This window comes from Protomyctophum parallelum (genome assembly GCF_964188405.1).
Source record: "Protomyctophum parallelum genome assembly, chromosome: 3".
In the NCBI taxonomy this organism is placed as follows: domain Eukaryota; kingdom Metazoa; phylum Chordata; class Actinopteri; order Myctophiformes; family Myctophidae; genus Protomyctophum; species Protomyctophum parallelum.
In genome coordinates, this window is record NC_139698.1 from 10413192 (window position 1) to 10428615 (window position 15424).

The 15424-nt window shown below is 44.0% G+C and overlaps 2 protein-coding genes across 4 annotated transcripts in view; both read right to left on the bottom strand.

Annotated features, from left to right (window-relative positions):
* Positions 1-199: 199 nt before the first annotated feature.
* On the bottom strand, positions 200-8107 carry pnisr (PNN-interacting serine/arginine-rich protein). 2 transcript variants are annotated; one of them, XM_083761092.1, is made up of 12 exons: positions 7974-8107; positions 7367-7470; positions 6938-7108; positions 6062-6297; positions 5515-5671; positions 4074-4270; positions 3843-3983; positions 3607-3706; positions 2916-2969; positions 2456-2653; positions 1192-2296; positions 200-574 (listed from the first exon to the last, which is right to left on the bottom strand). In XM_083761092.1, exons 2-12 carry the CDS (start codon positions 7452-7454, stop codon positions 541-543), a joined length of 2481 nt encoding a protein of 826 aa, XP_083617218.1. In that variant the 5' UTR covers positions 7455-7470; positions 7974-8107; the 3' UTR covers positions 200-540. The 2 variants fall into 2 exon arrangements, with proteins under 2 accessions (XP_083617218.1, XP_083617217.1); XM_083761091.1 differs by having other exon boundaries at positions 4074-4291.
* A 2464-nt stretch (positions 8108-10571) lies between these two features.
* The window catches only part of usp45 (ubiquitin specific peptidase 45), a 47820-nt gene continuing 42967 nt past the window's right edge, over positions 10572-15424 (bottom strand). For both annotated transcript variants that reach the window (XM_083761127.1, XM_083761126.1), the window contains exons 14-18: positions 14678-15377; positions 13985-14082; positions 13749-13835; positions 13412-13556; positions 10572-12371 (exon numbers count right to left, since the gene is read on the bottom strand). In XM_083761127.1, coding sequence (XP_083617253.1) covers positions 12241-12371; positions 13412-13556; positions 13749-13835; positions 13985-14082; positions 14678-15377 — 1161 coding nt within the window. In that variant the 3' untranslated portion in view covers positions 10572-12240. The remainder of the gene's footprint in view (positions 12372-13411; positions 13557-13748; positions 13836-13984; positions 14083-14677; positions 15378-15424) is intronic.

The window sequence follows — 15424 nt, forward strand, 5'->3', positions numbered from 1 at the left end:
TGTCATATTCATAATTATTTTAATCATAATATACAGGCACACATTTTGCCCTTGGCTTGGATTATGAATATTTAATAACTTATTATCGATGGAGTCATGTACGGTATTAGTTTACTTTACATGAAACCTGACTAGTAGCTTTTCATTTGCAATTAATTATCCAATTTATAGCAAGCATGCATCATTGAAAGAAAATAGCCACGGTACAATCAGTTTTATTGGGACAATTTACATGATTTGGATACGGTCACTCCTGTTATGGGTTTTAAAACGATACAACTTCAGAGTTTTAAATGTCCACAAATGTTACAAGCAAAAAAAAGAAGGAAAAAAAAGCTAGCATTCAAAGAGTCCTTTCTTTCGCAAGTATTCACTTTTAAAAATAACATTATTTACACAGTTGAACAGGGGAGAGGGGGGGGGGGGGGGTTGAGGGTAGGAGTGGCATTTTCACCTACACCGTTGCCTCTATAATGAGACAAGCCTGTTTAAACTCATGGAATTTAAAAAGTGCACAGTTCAAGAGGCACTCTGTACTCCTCAGCGCCTGCTGCGGCGGGAAGGAGACGTGGACCTGAAAGAGAGTCGTGGGACAAACTTTAGTACTGCACTGGTTACAACGAGCCATGCAGACACAAACACACACATAAATACAAGCGCACCCACTTCCCTCCAAACTCACAAACAAACAGTTCATTAGTACTTGAGGATAATTAGCCCTGCCAAAGCACTTATAAGCAGTGCTAGAGGGTTGTTGCTTTTTTTCTTTGGCAGGCAGATCTGTTCATTGATATTTTAACATTTAAATCATATCCACTGAAGGGCAGCCAGATAAACATTAACACAGTAAAACAGTAACAGTAATTAACTAAAACCAGCTCAACAAAGGCAGAGGCAATAGATAAGTAATTATTTAGGAAAATACACTATGATGGAAACATAATGTAACTGGCGCTCTGGTATACAAATGATCAGAATCAGACTTGAACCTTAATAATAATGCTTATCGAATTGTTAAGAGGAAATGGCTATGATTGCATTGCGTTTATAGAATATGGACAAGCTGCATGAAATTTCTTTCCTTGAGTTTTACAATGATTATTCATTATAGGCTAGAATTCCTCTAAATCATACAGAGACATACAACAAAGACATACTACAGAAAAAGAGAGAGAAAAGAACGAATACTACCTTGATCGTGACTTAGACTTGTGTTTGCGGCTTGCCTTCTTACCAGACTTGTGAGATTTTTCCGTGGATCTTGAACGACTACGTTTGGATTTCTTAGATTTTTTTTCCTTGCTAACTTCAGGGGTTGGGGACCTACTAGATTCAGATTCGGAGCGCTTCTTGCTAGCTTTGGCGGAGCCCTTCTTGCTGGCCTTGCTGTCATGTCTGGAGTGCTTGTCACTCTGAGAGTCTGTGTGAGAGTCGCTCTCTTTCCTCTTCTTTGACTTCCCATTCTCCTCGGACACAGCACTGCTTCCTTTATCTTTTTCCCTATCCCTTTCTTTCTCTTTAGGTTTTGCCTTGTCTTTCTTCTTATCGGACTCTTTCTCCTTCTCTCTCTCCCTGTCTTTATCCTTCTTTTTCTTGTCTTTGCTGTCTTTATCGTGGCTGCGGCTCCGGTCTTTTTTCCTCTCTCTGTCCTTGCTGGAGACACTTTGCTTATGTTTGCTACTCCGACTATGACTGCTGTCCCTCCGTTCCCTACTCCTCTTCCTCTCCCTGTCTCTGCTGCGACTACGGCTCTCTTTGGCCCTGCCTCTGTCCCTGGATCTACTCCTGTGGTTCCTGCGTTCCCTGGAAACGCTGCGGCCGTTCTTGTGTCGTCCGGAACGCTCTGTGCTGCTGCGCCTCCTGTCCCTGACCTTGTCACTACGGTCACTATGGCGCCTGTGAGAGCTGCGGCTGCGACTACGGCGGCCACGAGCCTTGTGGGAGGATGAGCGACTGCGCCTCCTCTTCCTGCGTGGGGTGGAGGACCGCGAAGAGCTACGGGAAGAGCTCGAAGATGAAGAGGAGGGGGAAGAGGAGCGACTAGAACTCCGGCTGGAGCTGGACGGGGAACTGCTGCTGTGGCCGTTAGCTGGGGACTCACTGCCACCTCGCGCTGTTTTGTCCTTCCCTCGCCCCGAGTGCCTGCCCTCACTTCCCTCCTTCTCACTACGGGACCTACGCCTCTCTACCACAGGCTCCGCCTCCCTCTCCCTAGCTTCCTGTTTGTGTAAACTCTCTGCCTGAACCTCGTCATAATCCCCCCCTTCTCTGCTCAATCTCTCCTTCGCCATCTCTTCTGTGAACACAGAAAAACAAACTTGTCAGAGGCAAATATTTACTGTCCAAGGTTACATTTTAAAAGAGATTCTCAAATGAGCTATATAAATCAAGTTTAAATTGACTGACTGGATATCCATCCATTGAACATGCTGAGAAACCAACATCAAACTCTCACCACGTGCAAGCATCGAAGCCTCCAGGGCTTGTCTCTCCTGTAGCTGCTGCATCTCCCTCTCTTTACGGCGGAAGGCATCCTGCTTCTCACGGATGCGGTGACGCAACTCCTCCTCGTCTGTATCGGACGACTCAGACCCCCGGGTGCTATGGTCATCCTCATCCTCGCTCTCGTCCGAACCGTAATCACCAAGCCCGCCTGTCAGACGACAGAGTCCCGATTATTGAGATAAGAAGTGACCAAAATCATATACTCAAAACTGCACGCTCATTCCCCTTCTAATTCATCAACCCTTAAAAATAGATCTACTTCTCAATATTTCTAAGAGAGCATGCTTCTATTCAGTGAAGTCCAAAAACCCTGCGGAATCATTGACGTTGTCAACTCTGCCCCAATCTCAACCCACCCACCCACTGTCCAACCCTCGTGCCCTTCCCAGTAACAGAAATGGGATACTCACTGAGACCAGTCAGAGAAGCCAATGCACTTGACCGTGCCAGCTGTTTTGCAGGAGCTTTGATTCACATCAACAACAGGAACAACATGTTAAAACACATACAGCCACCACTTTCTCAACGGCAAGAGAGTCGCTAGAGTAGGGGGTCACAGATAACGCACTATTCACAAGAGCTGTCTTTGATAAGAGAAAAAAAATGGAGAGAAGAGAGAGGGTTAACAAACAAGCGGTTTGCCACACAATCCAAGTCAAACAGTCGGACAGGAGGGATAGAAACCACTCTGTACTAATGCACTGTCTCTTCAACCGAGCAAGAACCTGTGTATCTATAGGCGGGAGGTGATCATACAGTCACTGGTGAGACGCTAGTCAGACTTACAGCCAGTCAAGTAGCCCTGGTCCCATAAAGCCAAGGAACCAAATGGACTTTTTTTTTCTCTTTTTGTCATTGTGCTCTTAAAAAACACCATGCTCTGCTCTTTCCTTCCGATGCATTAGCAGAGAATGGTTGAGAAAGCATACCATAATCAGACATGATATTCCCAAGTGTGCCTCTCAATTAGCCTGGTTAACAGGGCACAATTGAGTCCATTTTAGAGACTATGAAACACAGAATGGATTCTCTTCAGACTTAAACACAATGTCTTGGTGTCAGGCACAGATGATGGATGAGCTGGAGAAAACAAGAGCAGACCTTTGGTGGCCTTGCGGTGCGTTTCTCTGGCCACGTGCTGGATCTCTTCATTCGTGACTTCCAGCAAGATCTCGGTCAGCAGCGTTTTGGTCAGGAACATCTGGGGAAGAGGTTGGCCAACGAGAGAAGCTCAGCCCAATGCTTTTAATCATTCAGGGCAAAACAGCCGCCATGAACAGTATAAAACAGTGATGAGCCCAATGGCTCATCATGCTCTCATAGACAGGGACACTGACCAGTTGGAACTCCCTTTCCTCCTCGGTCATCTCTGGTTCGCTGTCCTCCAAGGGAGGAGACGGGCTCCGGCTGGCAAACTCTTTTTTAAGGGAGGCCTTTTCCTCTTTTTCTTCTTCATTCCCCTCCTCATCATCACTGTCCTGTTGACGATGAATGCAGAAAGTCCATTCAATGAAACACGTAGGCAGAACTTGTAAAAGAATAATACCAGATGGCCTCTGTTGACTTACAAATTTACTCCGGCGGGGAACACGGGCCTCGCCCCCTCCATCGTCCTCCTCATCCTCCTCATCGAGGCCTTCATCTTTTCCCGATATGATGCGCTCCTTCTCCATTCTTTCTCGCTCGATTTTCTTCTGCTTCTCTCTGTCCATTTTCTCAAGGCCCTCTCGTATCCATGCAGGCAGTGTGCGCCTTTTCACAGCATCTGCAGCCGAGAGTAACAGATCTACATTTTGGTGTAGTGTTTAATTGTAAATTAATTAATTGTGCAACTTTCTTTTTTTAAACATCCGGTTTCATCATGACGACACTTTCTAACCATCTGTATATTTTCCCACCATATTTACAGTTACTTGTATACATACTTTTCATTACCACTTTCAAGATGGCATTACTATATTCGGCATGTCATTACAGTCACATTATTTGATTTGTTCAAAAATACAATAGCTGATCTACAAGCTCACATTGCAAAATGTGAGCTTGTAGATTAGAGCCAAGTAACAAATATATTACCAACACAATTTAGGGAAATGTAACAATGAGTTAAATGTCATTTCACTTACACTTCTGAGATCATTTTAAATGTTTTGCTGCCAGCATTAATTAATCTATCTATCGCACATTGCCAAGGTTTTATCGCGCGCACCACTTATTTTGAAGGGCCAAATATCCGTAACCGGATGTTACAATGACAAAATGCTGAGTGTGGTGTCTTGACCGGTTGTTGTTCTCTCGGTCGGTGGTGAAAAAACGTGAGTATCACAGCGCCTGCTGGAGGCCGTTGAAAAACCTTGTTTTCACCAGAAACGAGTGCAAGTGGATGCACGCATCTTCAAAATGGCCGCTGCCACTGTCCCACTTTGACTGTTATGCTAACGAGGGGCAGCTAACAATACGATCAGATCAAAACATGGATTAAACAATATAAACCCTGGAAAACGCAGGCTACGGTTCTGGCAGGCTAGACGATTAATTTAATCCTACGGTTACTACGGTTCTTGCAGGCTGCGTGTTAACATCTACTCTGTTTTTTGTGTGCAGTGTGTATCCAGGCCTCCTATTTGGACATCAATATTGATTTGATCAGTGACACACCCTTCTATATAAGCCCATTCAATTTCAAATATTAGACTAAAACTGATGACCCTGGTAACTGATATCGCCCCTCTAATGTTGTATGGGGGAGCTGACATTTTTCTATTCCTTATTTCCCTTTATAAATGTCTGTTAGAAATAAAAGTATTAAATAAAAAAAGTTCATCTCCTCATGCATTACTAGTACAATGTCAGTCACCAGAAAAAGGACTGTTTTCAAAGAGTCCAACATGGTTAATGTGGAGTCACTCTGAAGTTGAATGGGCTTTAACAGGAGGGGGGCGTGTCCGCTCAAAAGAATATCAAATGTTTAAACAAAGTGTTAAAAGTTAAGAACAACAAACAACTCACCTAGTGATGACGGGGTATCCGGTTTGATAGGGAGCTGGATAGGGGACCTGGGCCGATCCCTGAATCCAGGGGCTCTGTTGTCTCGTCTATTCTGAGGAGGGCCCGGCCAGTATGGGGGATGGAAGCCAGCGGGACCATAATTTGGAGCAGCGCCATGCTGTAGAATGGTAGAACACACATTTAAAGTTAACGTTCAAACCAATTACACAACAGACTCTGGCAAATTGCCACCAAATGGCATTTACAGGATTTGGTGTGGTTTGTGCCTTTTCAAGAACAAGGCAGGTAATATTTATCCAATCCACAATGGTCTAAAAAGTTAAAATATGAAAAAAGCAAAGATTAACGGATAAAAAATCATACCAAACCATGCTGGGTCTTCAACAATCGAACATTCTCTGCAAGGCATCAAGAAAGCACTGACTGTTCTAGAAGGCGCCTAGATTGTGGCAATCAGCACAGTTTCTATGGATCCTCCTTTTACTTGCTGGCTGGCACACTTATAATCGCAAACGCTTCAACAAATCCTACTGTGACATCTGCATACCTGATAATCAAACTGGTTCATGGCCAAGGGGACCATGGCGTAGCTGTCGGGCTGAGCCCCATACCCATGGCTGTTCTGGGGGTAAACCCCATGGTGGGCGTCGGAGGTGAAGTCTATGCTGTCCTGGCTGTTGCTGTCCTCGTTGGGGTTCACCACGTCCATCGGCACCGACGCTGGCGGGATCCAGGCCTGGTCCGGGGGAGGCGGGGGAGGGGGTTGGCCGTGCATTCCCCATTCTGTGGACGATGGACAGAAGCCAAAAATGGTCAAAGGCTCATTCATGTTTTTCTGTGAGAACGGAAGTTCAAGTCAATGATACTGAATATGCAATCGCCAAGTAAGAATGCTGCCGAACTAGCCTTGGATCAAGACTTACTATCACAGCACAATGAGCACAACGTTGGATTATCAAAACTAAACCATTACAAAAATTAGGCTATAAGATAAAGAAAGTATGAATGAGAATCATTCATTTGATCTCGCAAGAAAGCGCATTTCTCAGCACTGTGGCCGGCGCATATAGAGAAAGAAAGAACGTTTTGCTGCATGATGTTCACGCTGTGTTTTAAAAGGAATATTCAACAGTCATTTTTGGCCAATTCTTGCAGCACTAGCACACAGAAATGTCGAGTTAACAAACATCCTTGGCTACATGGTCAGCACTTTTTTTTTTTGTACATGTGCAGAAGTTCGGGCTCTCCGTGCAGATGTCTAGTGACTATTAGGGGGGTACAGAGAGACCAAGACCTATCATACGAAAGCAAAAGTCAGACTCGATATGAAATATATCGATGATCTTGATCCATGGCTACTCCCGAACAGATGATCTTGGTTGTTGATTTAGAGATAGATCACTGATTTCTATAAATTACGTACCAGGCTGCCACATTCTTCCAAAAGATGGGTCACCGTGGAAGGCTCCATGGTTGTTCTGTGGAACAGGGTCTAGGCCCGGGATATCTTGACCATTGGGTTGGAGCTGTTCCGCTCCCGTCGACTCTTTTTGTGCAATCCACGCCTGAGCCAGTGCTGCCCAGTCCACTTGACCTGGTGTAAGAAACAAGTCAAACAGGTTTAAAACTAAAACATTTTGTTTTATCTAACTCAGTGGTGAACGTTTTCAAGGTCTGCACAATTAGAGAATGTAGAAGATTTGTTATGTCTATCAATACATCAAGTTTTGGGTCTGAGGGTCATCAAATGGTGGTGGTCCGTGGCTCAAATGCCGAATAAATAATGGACCTTGATATGAAAACCACTGATCCAAGTGAAATATGAGATCGGATCTTGTTGTCATTCACTGACCTGGATCTTGCTGGTGTTGAAAAGACTGCATCCACTGCTGCTGGCTGAGAGGCCACTGCGGCCAGGGCTGTCCTCCCTGGTCCCACATCCCTGTCCCTGCAGCCCTGCAAAAACACAACACCACAACATCTTTATTAGTTTATTTATAACACAACGTCGAACCTCGAAGCATACAGAGGACAGCTGACGCTAGCAGCTAATGGCTGCAACACAAAATGAAGCAAAAATGAATATTTAACCGATACTAGCTAGCTAAACAGCTAACATTATTAGCATCCATTTCCGTCCAGATTGTGAAATAAACTCGGAACCACCGTGGCGAGGCATTATTCGGTTAACGTTGATAATCATGTTGTGCGTGTAGACTCAAATCGGGGGCCTCGAACCCGCTGTTGACAAAACGTTTAAGAGCCGAGGAGGAACGGGATACCCATGCTAATCTGAATGCTAATGCTACAGAATAAAATACGACGCGTTGAGCTCAAGCAGCCGTTTGGATTGCAAGATCAATGTTCAACAACATACAGTCTCACTTCTTACGAGGCTGGAATAAAACCGGGTTTAAAATACAGCTGCTCCGGCCTATTATTATTATCAGCATTCCCACCTTTTCCGTCTTTCCAAGAAAGCAGTTTTCCACCGTTTTTCAGACTAGCAGATAATCAAAATGGCTTCAGTTCAGTCAACGGAGAAGTGAGCTGGCTGCTAGCCACGGCCGGTGCACGAGCTGTGTGCCTCACAGTGCCTGTGAGAGTTGAGACGACACGTGCGTGGTGTCGGGTACAGTCTCGTGCACGCGAGCCATCTTGGAGGAGGGCCGTAGCGCCGTAGCACGCGACATACCGGTAATGGTAAATCACAAAATCTGTGGTATTATATTTCATAACACGGAAGAAAGAATAACCTTCAAACCAACAAACTACCAACGTAACGGAATAATGGGATGTTGGAATTATGAGCAGACCCCAACATTGTCATTTAATAACTTTCAATTCCTTTACTGGCATGAGAAAATAATGCTATTGCTATATACACATAATATAACATACAAACAAAATAGCACACCCATTCAATACATTCTTAAATAATCAAGTCTTCTAAAAAAAAAAGTGTCAAGGCCCCCTTTTTCAGATGCCCTATACTTTTGAGACCAAAGTTAACCCATGCACGTTAGACAGTTTAAGTTTTAGTTACACTATTAATATGTCGAGCTTTTCTTTAATGCACAGTATTGTGCATTGATTGGCTGTAGGTAGCATTTGTAGTCTTTTTGGGAAGTCCAGAATAACCATAATCTTATCTAACCTGTTGGGAGTGAATGAATGCATAGACCAGTTTTTCCAGTCAGACTGAAAGAAGAAGCTTTTAAACTTTGGAGATGTTAATTATTGATAAAATGCTATCCTATTTTGAAATTGAGATCTAATAACAGCAAGGTTTCTGACTTATATTTGTGTATTGCGCTCTATAACTAAATTAAAAAATAACACCTTAAATATTTGATTTATTTAGGGACAAGGACAACAGTTCCAAGTTATTTGTCTGTGGTCCAGCCCTATGGAATGTATGCTATGCTATTTACTAGAAACTAACTTCATTATGCACCGTGTCTCTGTATGTGTGTATGTAGGCTACATCTGAAATCCACTAGCCCTGAAACATGACTGTCATAATCATGAGTCACAGTCAACCTAATACATAAGTTAAATAACACAAAAAATTTGTTTAAAAACAAATAGCCTATGCATATCAGACAGTTGCTTTGTGCAATGAAAGGCTTAAATGCTCCATGACCTTTATGACAATATTCAAACTGGAGTTCCCACACCAGGGACCGTATTCCTATTTCCTACCAATCCATCTAAGGCAGTCCTCACTTTGGCAAGTGGCCAGATATTGAGCTTATGAGTTCCAGGCATTATTAATTGTCAGCGCAGGGTCCAACCCAACAGTGCAGGGTCCAACCCAACAGTGCAGGGTCCATTAACCCAACAGCGCAGGGTCTACATTTCTCAAAGGAAGAGTTAGAGGAACCAGACTGCCTCTGACCACTGCTGTGTATGTGCTAGTTATAACATACTGCATAATTCAGATTGGTTTTTAAAAAAAAGGACTAAAATGATATCTTAAAAATGATTGATCTTGTTTTGTAATCTTGTGAAGGCTGACCGGCACTTGCAGTCAGTCTGCGGCTGCTGGCCTGAATCTAAAAGGACAAAGATTAATACTTTTTATACTGCAGTGACAGCAGCCTATTACGTATAAAATGCACGGGAAAATAGATAACACATCAAATAATATAAAATGCATGCTTGCCACATCATAATTCTGTTGATCTAATGATGGGATTCTACCCTATAGCCTATATATGCCCTTGTGGGATACCTTCTTGACAGAAAAATGAGAGTAATGTGCACCAAATATGCAAATCTATTTCATGTCTATGTTATTCATGTCTTGTATCTGGTGCAATGTAACCTTGAGGGCCAATGGCATTGGCAGTTGCTTTGTGATGTAGTACTAGTAGTTTTGCTTGCTACATTGTTTCTGGTGTGTCCCAATGTAGTGTGGTACTGCAAATGTTGTATTCGCCTGGTTAATGACTCGCATAGCAGTGCAGTGAAATTTAACCTCCACCTACTGGTCAATTTGAAGATACGAGCGTTGAGTTTACCATCTCCCTCTTGTTTTGTGGCCATTTAACAGGAGTGCTGGGAGCCTTTCATTAACTGGGATTAAAATCATAGTTAATCCTGAATCAGCAGCATGTCCCCAAGCAAAATGCAGCAGCCTCCTCCTCCTTTTAAAAATAGACAAATACATTTCAAAAAGATTTTGCCGTTATGTTGGTGGTGGCTTGACAACCTGTTTTCATGTCGCAACAGTGTGATCCAGATGTCATACTGTGCCGGAGCAAGAGGAGGGGTTAAGCTGATAGTTTTAGACGTTGCCCTTTCCCCGATTCCACACCCACCTCTTCTTCACCAGCTCGCGACATGTTCCGAAACAGCGCTGCTTTGCACCCGTCAGGGCACATAGTCACCAACGACAGAGTGAATATGGCTGTACTGTATCTGCAGTGACAGGCTAGGACTTACAGATGTCTTGCACTGAGCAAAGATTATAAATTACCTTATACACCGGCGTTGTATGAAAAGGAATAAAATGTGCTAAGAAAGACAATAGCCTTTAAGATTACTACAGTTCATAAATTAGATTTATTGTTTTTTTTTAATAGCCTATCATCTGATATACTGTACATATCCTAACAGTTTTAAACAGTTTATAACTGAAATCATCGTCATTTTCAGGAAACAAACCGGAAATATCAGCCTGGAAGAAAAACCCTGCAAGCCTGAGGCACCATACATACAGTACATATTGTTTCCCCAATAGACATGAAATGATTTTGTACTCTTTTGCATACAGAAGGCTAATACCGTACATAAATATGCCACACATTCCCCTTTGCATTTATTCAATCTGAAGCACACATGTAGGCACTGAAAATCTGCTTGTTTTTGAAACATCTATTTACCTTAATGTACAGAAAACTCCTCACCTCATCTGAATATTTTGGCAATTGTCAGACAAGCAATGAAAACAACATTATCGTTTAAAATATTTTCATATAAAAAGATAAATAACTCACAAGACAGGGGAATTTAAGAGTAGGCAATAAAAATAGTAGGCATTCACTACACTATGAGCCCATGCAATTTTCATGTAAGATGTTTTTGGTCAGGCTTGGAGCCTTAATAGCTCTTCCTCTTTTCTGCTCTTAAAAAAGAAAATCCAATCAACATTAGTGATGGTATTGAGGAAAAAATAAAATAAAGTTGTCTGCGTTCCCGATATCAAAGTGAGTCATATGTTGCGGTTGCATGTCTAGAACTAGTTGAAATACAACAGAGGCAGAGTGAATTGTTTGTTCTGTTAATCACATACAGTAAGTACTTCGTAATGTTGCAACACTCAAGACCCTCAGCGATAAAAGGAAATATCCAAGAAACTCATTATGAAGAAAACACCTTGGGTGTTTAATTTATACGTATATTCTGATAGGACTTTCAATTGCCAAACTCTTCTTTGGCTATCATAAATCAGTAAGAGATATACATTCATTTATTCTGGTGTAAAAGAAAAAAAAAACTACATTCCATTCCACCACTTCAGGTTGCGAATAACTTAGCTTTTTCCTAATTTGTGCTAATCTTTAAGCAAATGTTCTTTTTCTCTGCTGTGCACACGCACACGTACACGCACACAGAAGAATTATTAAGGACTTTCAGAAAACAGAAAGACAGCCGAAAATTACCGTCTTCAACCATTCAGTGCTGAGCAGTGCACAGTCCAACATGCGTTAAGTCTGGCTTGTTTCTCGTTGGCTAGCAAATCCCTTCATGCAGTGTGCAACTCAGGCCTAGGTGAGCTGTAGAGGTACAGTATAAGAAAAGCTCATTTCAGCTTCTCTCTCGCTCTTTAAATGGTTCAATGACTCTCTAACCCGTGATGTCAGATGTCTAAGGTCCTCGGTGAACACTTTAAAAGAAAAACATGCTGAAGTGGAAAAACTGGACCCTCAAATTATACTAAAGCAGCACACTCAAATCACTTCAGCATTAATTAAATTGTCAAATGTCAACCTTTCATTGATCTCTATGCAGTCGGATATAAAGTGCCAACTTCAAATCGAGGAACTGTAAGCAAAAATGACAGCTACATGAAAAGCCCCATCAGGCCCAAACTGCGAAACATCTTTCGGTTGTTCTCTCACACCTCCTATTTATAGATAACAGTATTAAAGATAGTACTCTCGCTCTGAAAAGCAGATAAAAGAATGACATCATTAGCAAAAATGCCATGTAGTCGTACTACAGCATTTCCTCGTAGAACAGCAGGTATGCCTGAGAGTTAAGGACCCTGGACTCTGGTACAGTCTGAACGGTGGTGTCGCTGACATAGACCCACTGGCCCGGCGAGCTTCCGCTGGCTTCCCTCGTACCTGGAGCACACACACACACACACACACACACACACACACACAGCAGGGAGTCATTAGGGCCTTCATTATCAACGCGGCGTACACTGGAATCACCGCAATCTTCGGCATTTAACATCCCCGCATGAACTTGAACCAGCACCCGGCCAAATATCACGTCAGGTCGGGGAGCTGTCGTAGGCTTTGTCCTCACCTGTTTCTCTGTCGTAGAAAAGTGGAGCAGCATTGTCTGACCAGCTGACAGGCTGTCACATCGCATCTAAACATATGTTTTCACTTCTAAAATGTATATAAAACTAATACTATATTTAGGGATCTTTAACAACCAGTCCTATTTTTGTAAAGCAATGTCCTATGAAATTTGTAGGATGTTTATCATATTTCCAATACATTTGCGCAATAAAAATCGCGCAAATTAAAAACAATGTTGCAAGTTAGATGCTTAAGCCATTTAAACAGTGTTTTGCATGAGCGCATAGGCCTATACAGTACATGCGACGATTTGCGCTGCCTGTGCTGGAATAGTTTCATGACATTGAGAGGCATTTGAGGGAGACTGCAGTGCTGCAGGTAGCTAGAGTCCAGTCTCCCAACGGGTAGGCTACTGCTATCCACATTTTTCATATAGCCCATAAGTCTTTGCGTTTGTGTGTGCATAAGTTCCTCTTTCTCTTGCTGTGTTGCCAGTTTTGCAAGAGAAACAAGTGGCCAGGTCTATGAAAACAAGCACAAATGAAAATAGCTGATCTACAGGCTCACAGCGACACATTGTGAGGTTGGACATACGTTATTTAAAAACACATTGAGAATAAATCTAAATATTTTTAATTAGCATTTTAATAAAAAAGGCACAAAATATGTTCAGATGGATGTCTGTGGACAATTGCATAGTATTCATCTGGGTTTCCTTGTTGTGAAGAAATGTGGAAGCAAGCCCAAATAAGCAACTACTATACACTTTAGAATCCAGCCCAAAAAAAGCATCAACCAGCACTACCAATAATGTATTTGCAAGTGACTTTACAGAAAAAAACAACCCTTACCTGGCAGGTTTCTGCGCTGTGGCTCTGCTCTCCGCTGGGGAGCACGGACTCTGACGTAGGCGGTGTAGTGACCTCCACGCATGGAGCCACTGTGCTCAACAATCCCATAGAGGTTGTAGAGGACACGGTCTGCAGAAGCCAGGTTCTACCAAAGAAAATAAGAAGAATATGTTTCACATTCACAAAGATAAATGTAAAATGTGACATCCCGGTCATTCTTCACAATCAGAGAGGATCAACACAAAAATAGAACGGTGTCTTCTCTATTAACAGTAATGTCAGAAGGTAAAGCCTGTGTAAAGCCTGTGTCTGCTAACAGCAGTAAAAGCAGGTTTACCTTGCAGGTTGCAGAGCAGAATGGAGAAAGATCCAGGATTAAAGGAAAGTCAACATGGCGGTTCACCTTTCGTAGGTTCATCCCTGCCTTAAGAAAGCAAAACCCCAACACGCCATTACAGCCTGAACGCACTGTGACTTAACATTACATAACATTGTGCATGAATGAAATATTATGTCTAAGGATATGGGTTAACCTCAGCAAAATGTGCAAAGGGAAAAGTTCAAAGTTCTAACCTGGTGGAAGCGTTTGAGATGCAACGTGACAACAGGTGGCAGTGAAGAGATCAGTATCTGCTTCCTTGCACTGGTGTACACCTTCTCTGCCCTCTTATCTGTGCAGACAACACATTTACACAAAGTTCAAGTCGAATTATTTTAGTATTCTTGCCGTGAGAAAATGTCACAATAATGTCAGTGAACAAATGGGGCAGTGGTCTCTAGGTTGAACCTGATCTAGGTTCCATTACTGTCAGTGCGTAGTTCAAACTAGGGATGCACCGATTGGGAAATTCTGTGCCAATACTGATGTTATTGTTTGTTTATTTATTTATTTATTTTTCTGCAGATAACACACACCAACAATTAGCCAGTGCAAAATTGATCAGCCATCATGCGAACATCAGCCACTGCCATCGGTGAGCGTCAATTTATTAGTGGCAGTCAATGGGGCAAATATAAGGCGATAACCGATACGGCTGACATACCGGGCCATCCCCAGTTCAAACACTCCTGGCAAACACCACTTCGAGTAGGTTGCGACACCCTCATTTCACCCCCCCCCCCCCCCCCCCCACACTTTTGACCATCCGACTGACAACAACTCTGTCAGTCGGAAATAAGCTAAAATAGAACAAAATAAATAAATAAAACACCAAATTCGGGCTACCCACGCTCACCCCCGTCACCCTGTGCCACCCCTGCTCTCACCGGCTGAGCCGCTCTTGCGGAGCTGCTTCTGCCTGCGCTCGGTGCAGTTCTCACACAGCAGCTTGTTGTTGCCCATCAGCAGCTCCACGGAGGTGAACTGATGGAGGCAGGACTGGACGGAGCACTCCTTGGAGCAGGGCGTGTAGCTGTGGGAGAGCGCCTGGAAGGCCCCCTGGTGGTGGTGGTGGTGATGGTGGTGGGGGACGTCGCGGGGCTGCTGAGGCTGCGTCTCTCCCGGGTCCTCGGGAGAGCAGTGCGTGGCGGGCGAACAGTCCGCCGCGGAGGTAGAGCTCAGGTTCATTTTCGAGACGGCGCTGACCAGTTGCTCCACGGCGCCGCCTTGCCTGGGGGAAGGGGACGGCGAGGGTGACGGGCTGGAGATGGCCGTCGGGGAGGGCGTGAGGGTGGCGGTGGAGGTCGGGGTGGAGCCTCGCAAGTGGCTCTGGCCGGAAGAGGGGGGCCGCGGGGTCCACTCGCTCTCCGAGGCCTCGCTGTCGGCGTCATTGCTGCTGTCCTGAGGGCCCGAGTCCTTCTCGCTGCCGTCCGAAAGGCTGCCCGCAGCCGCCATCCTGCACACCGAGACGCCGCGGGCCGCTCCGCTGGCCGTCGCCACCGCCACCGCCTCCTCCTCGGTCCGCTCCGCTCCACAGCCTGCTCCCCTCTCCTCCACGGAACCTGGAGATCTCTTGCTCTGCAGCTTCTGGCAGGACAGAGAATCAACAAGGATTGTAAGGAGGGGTAAATATT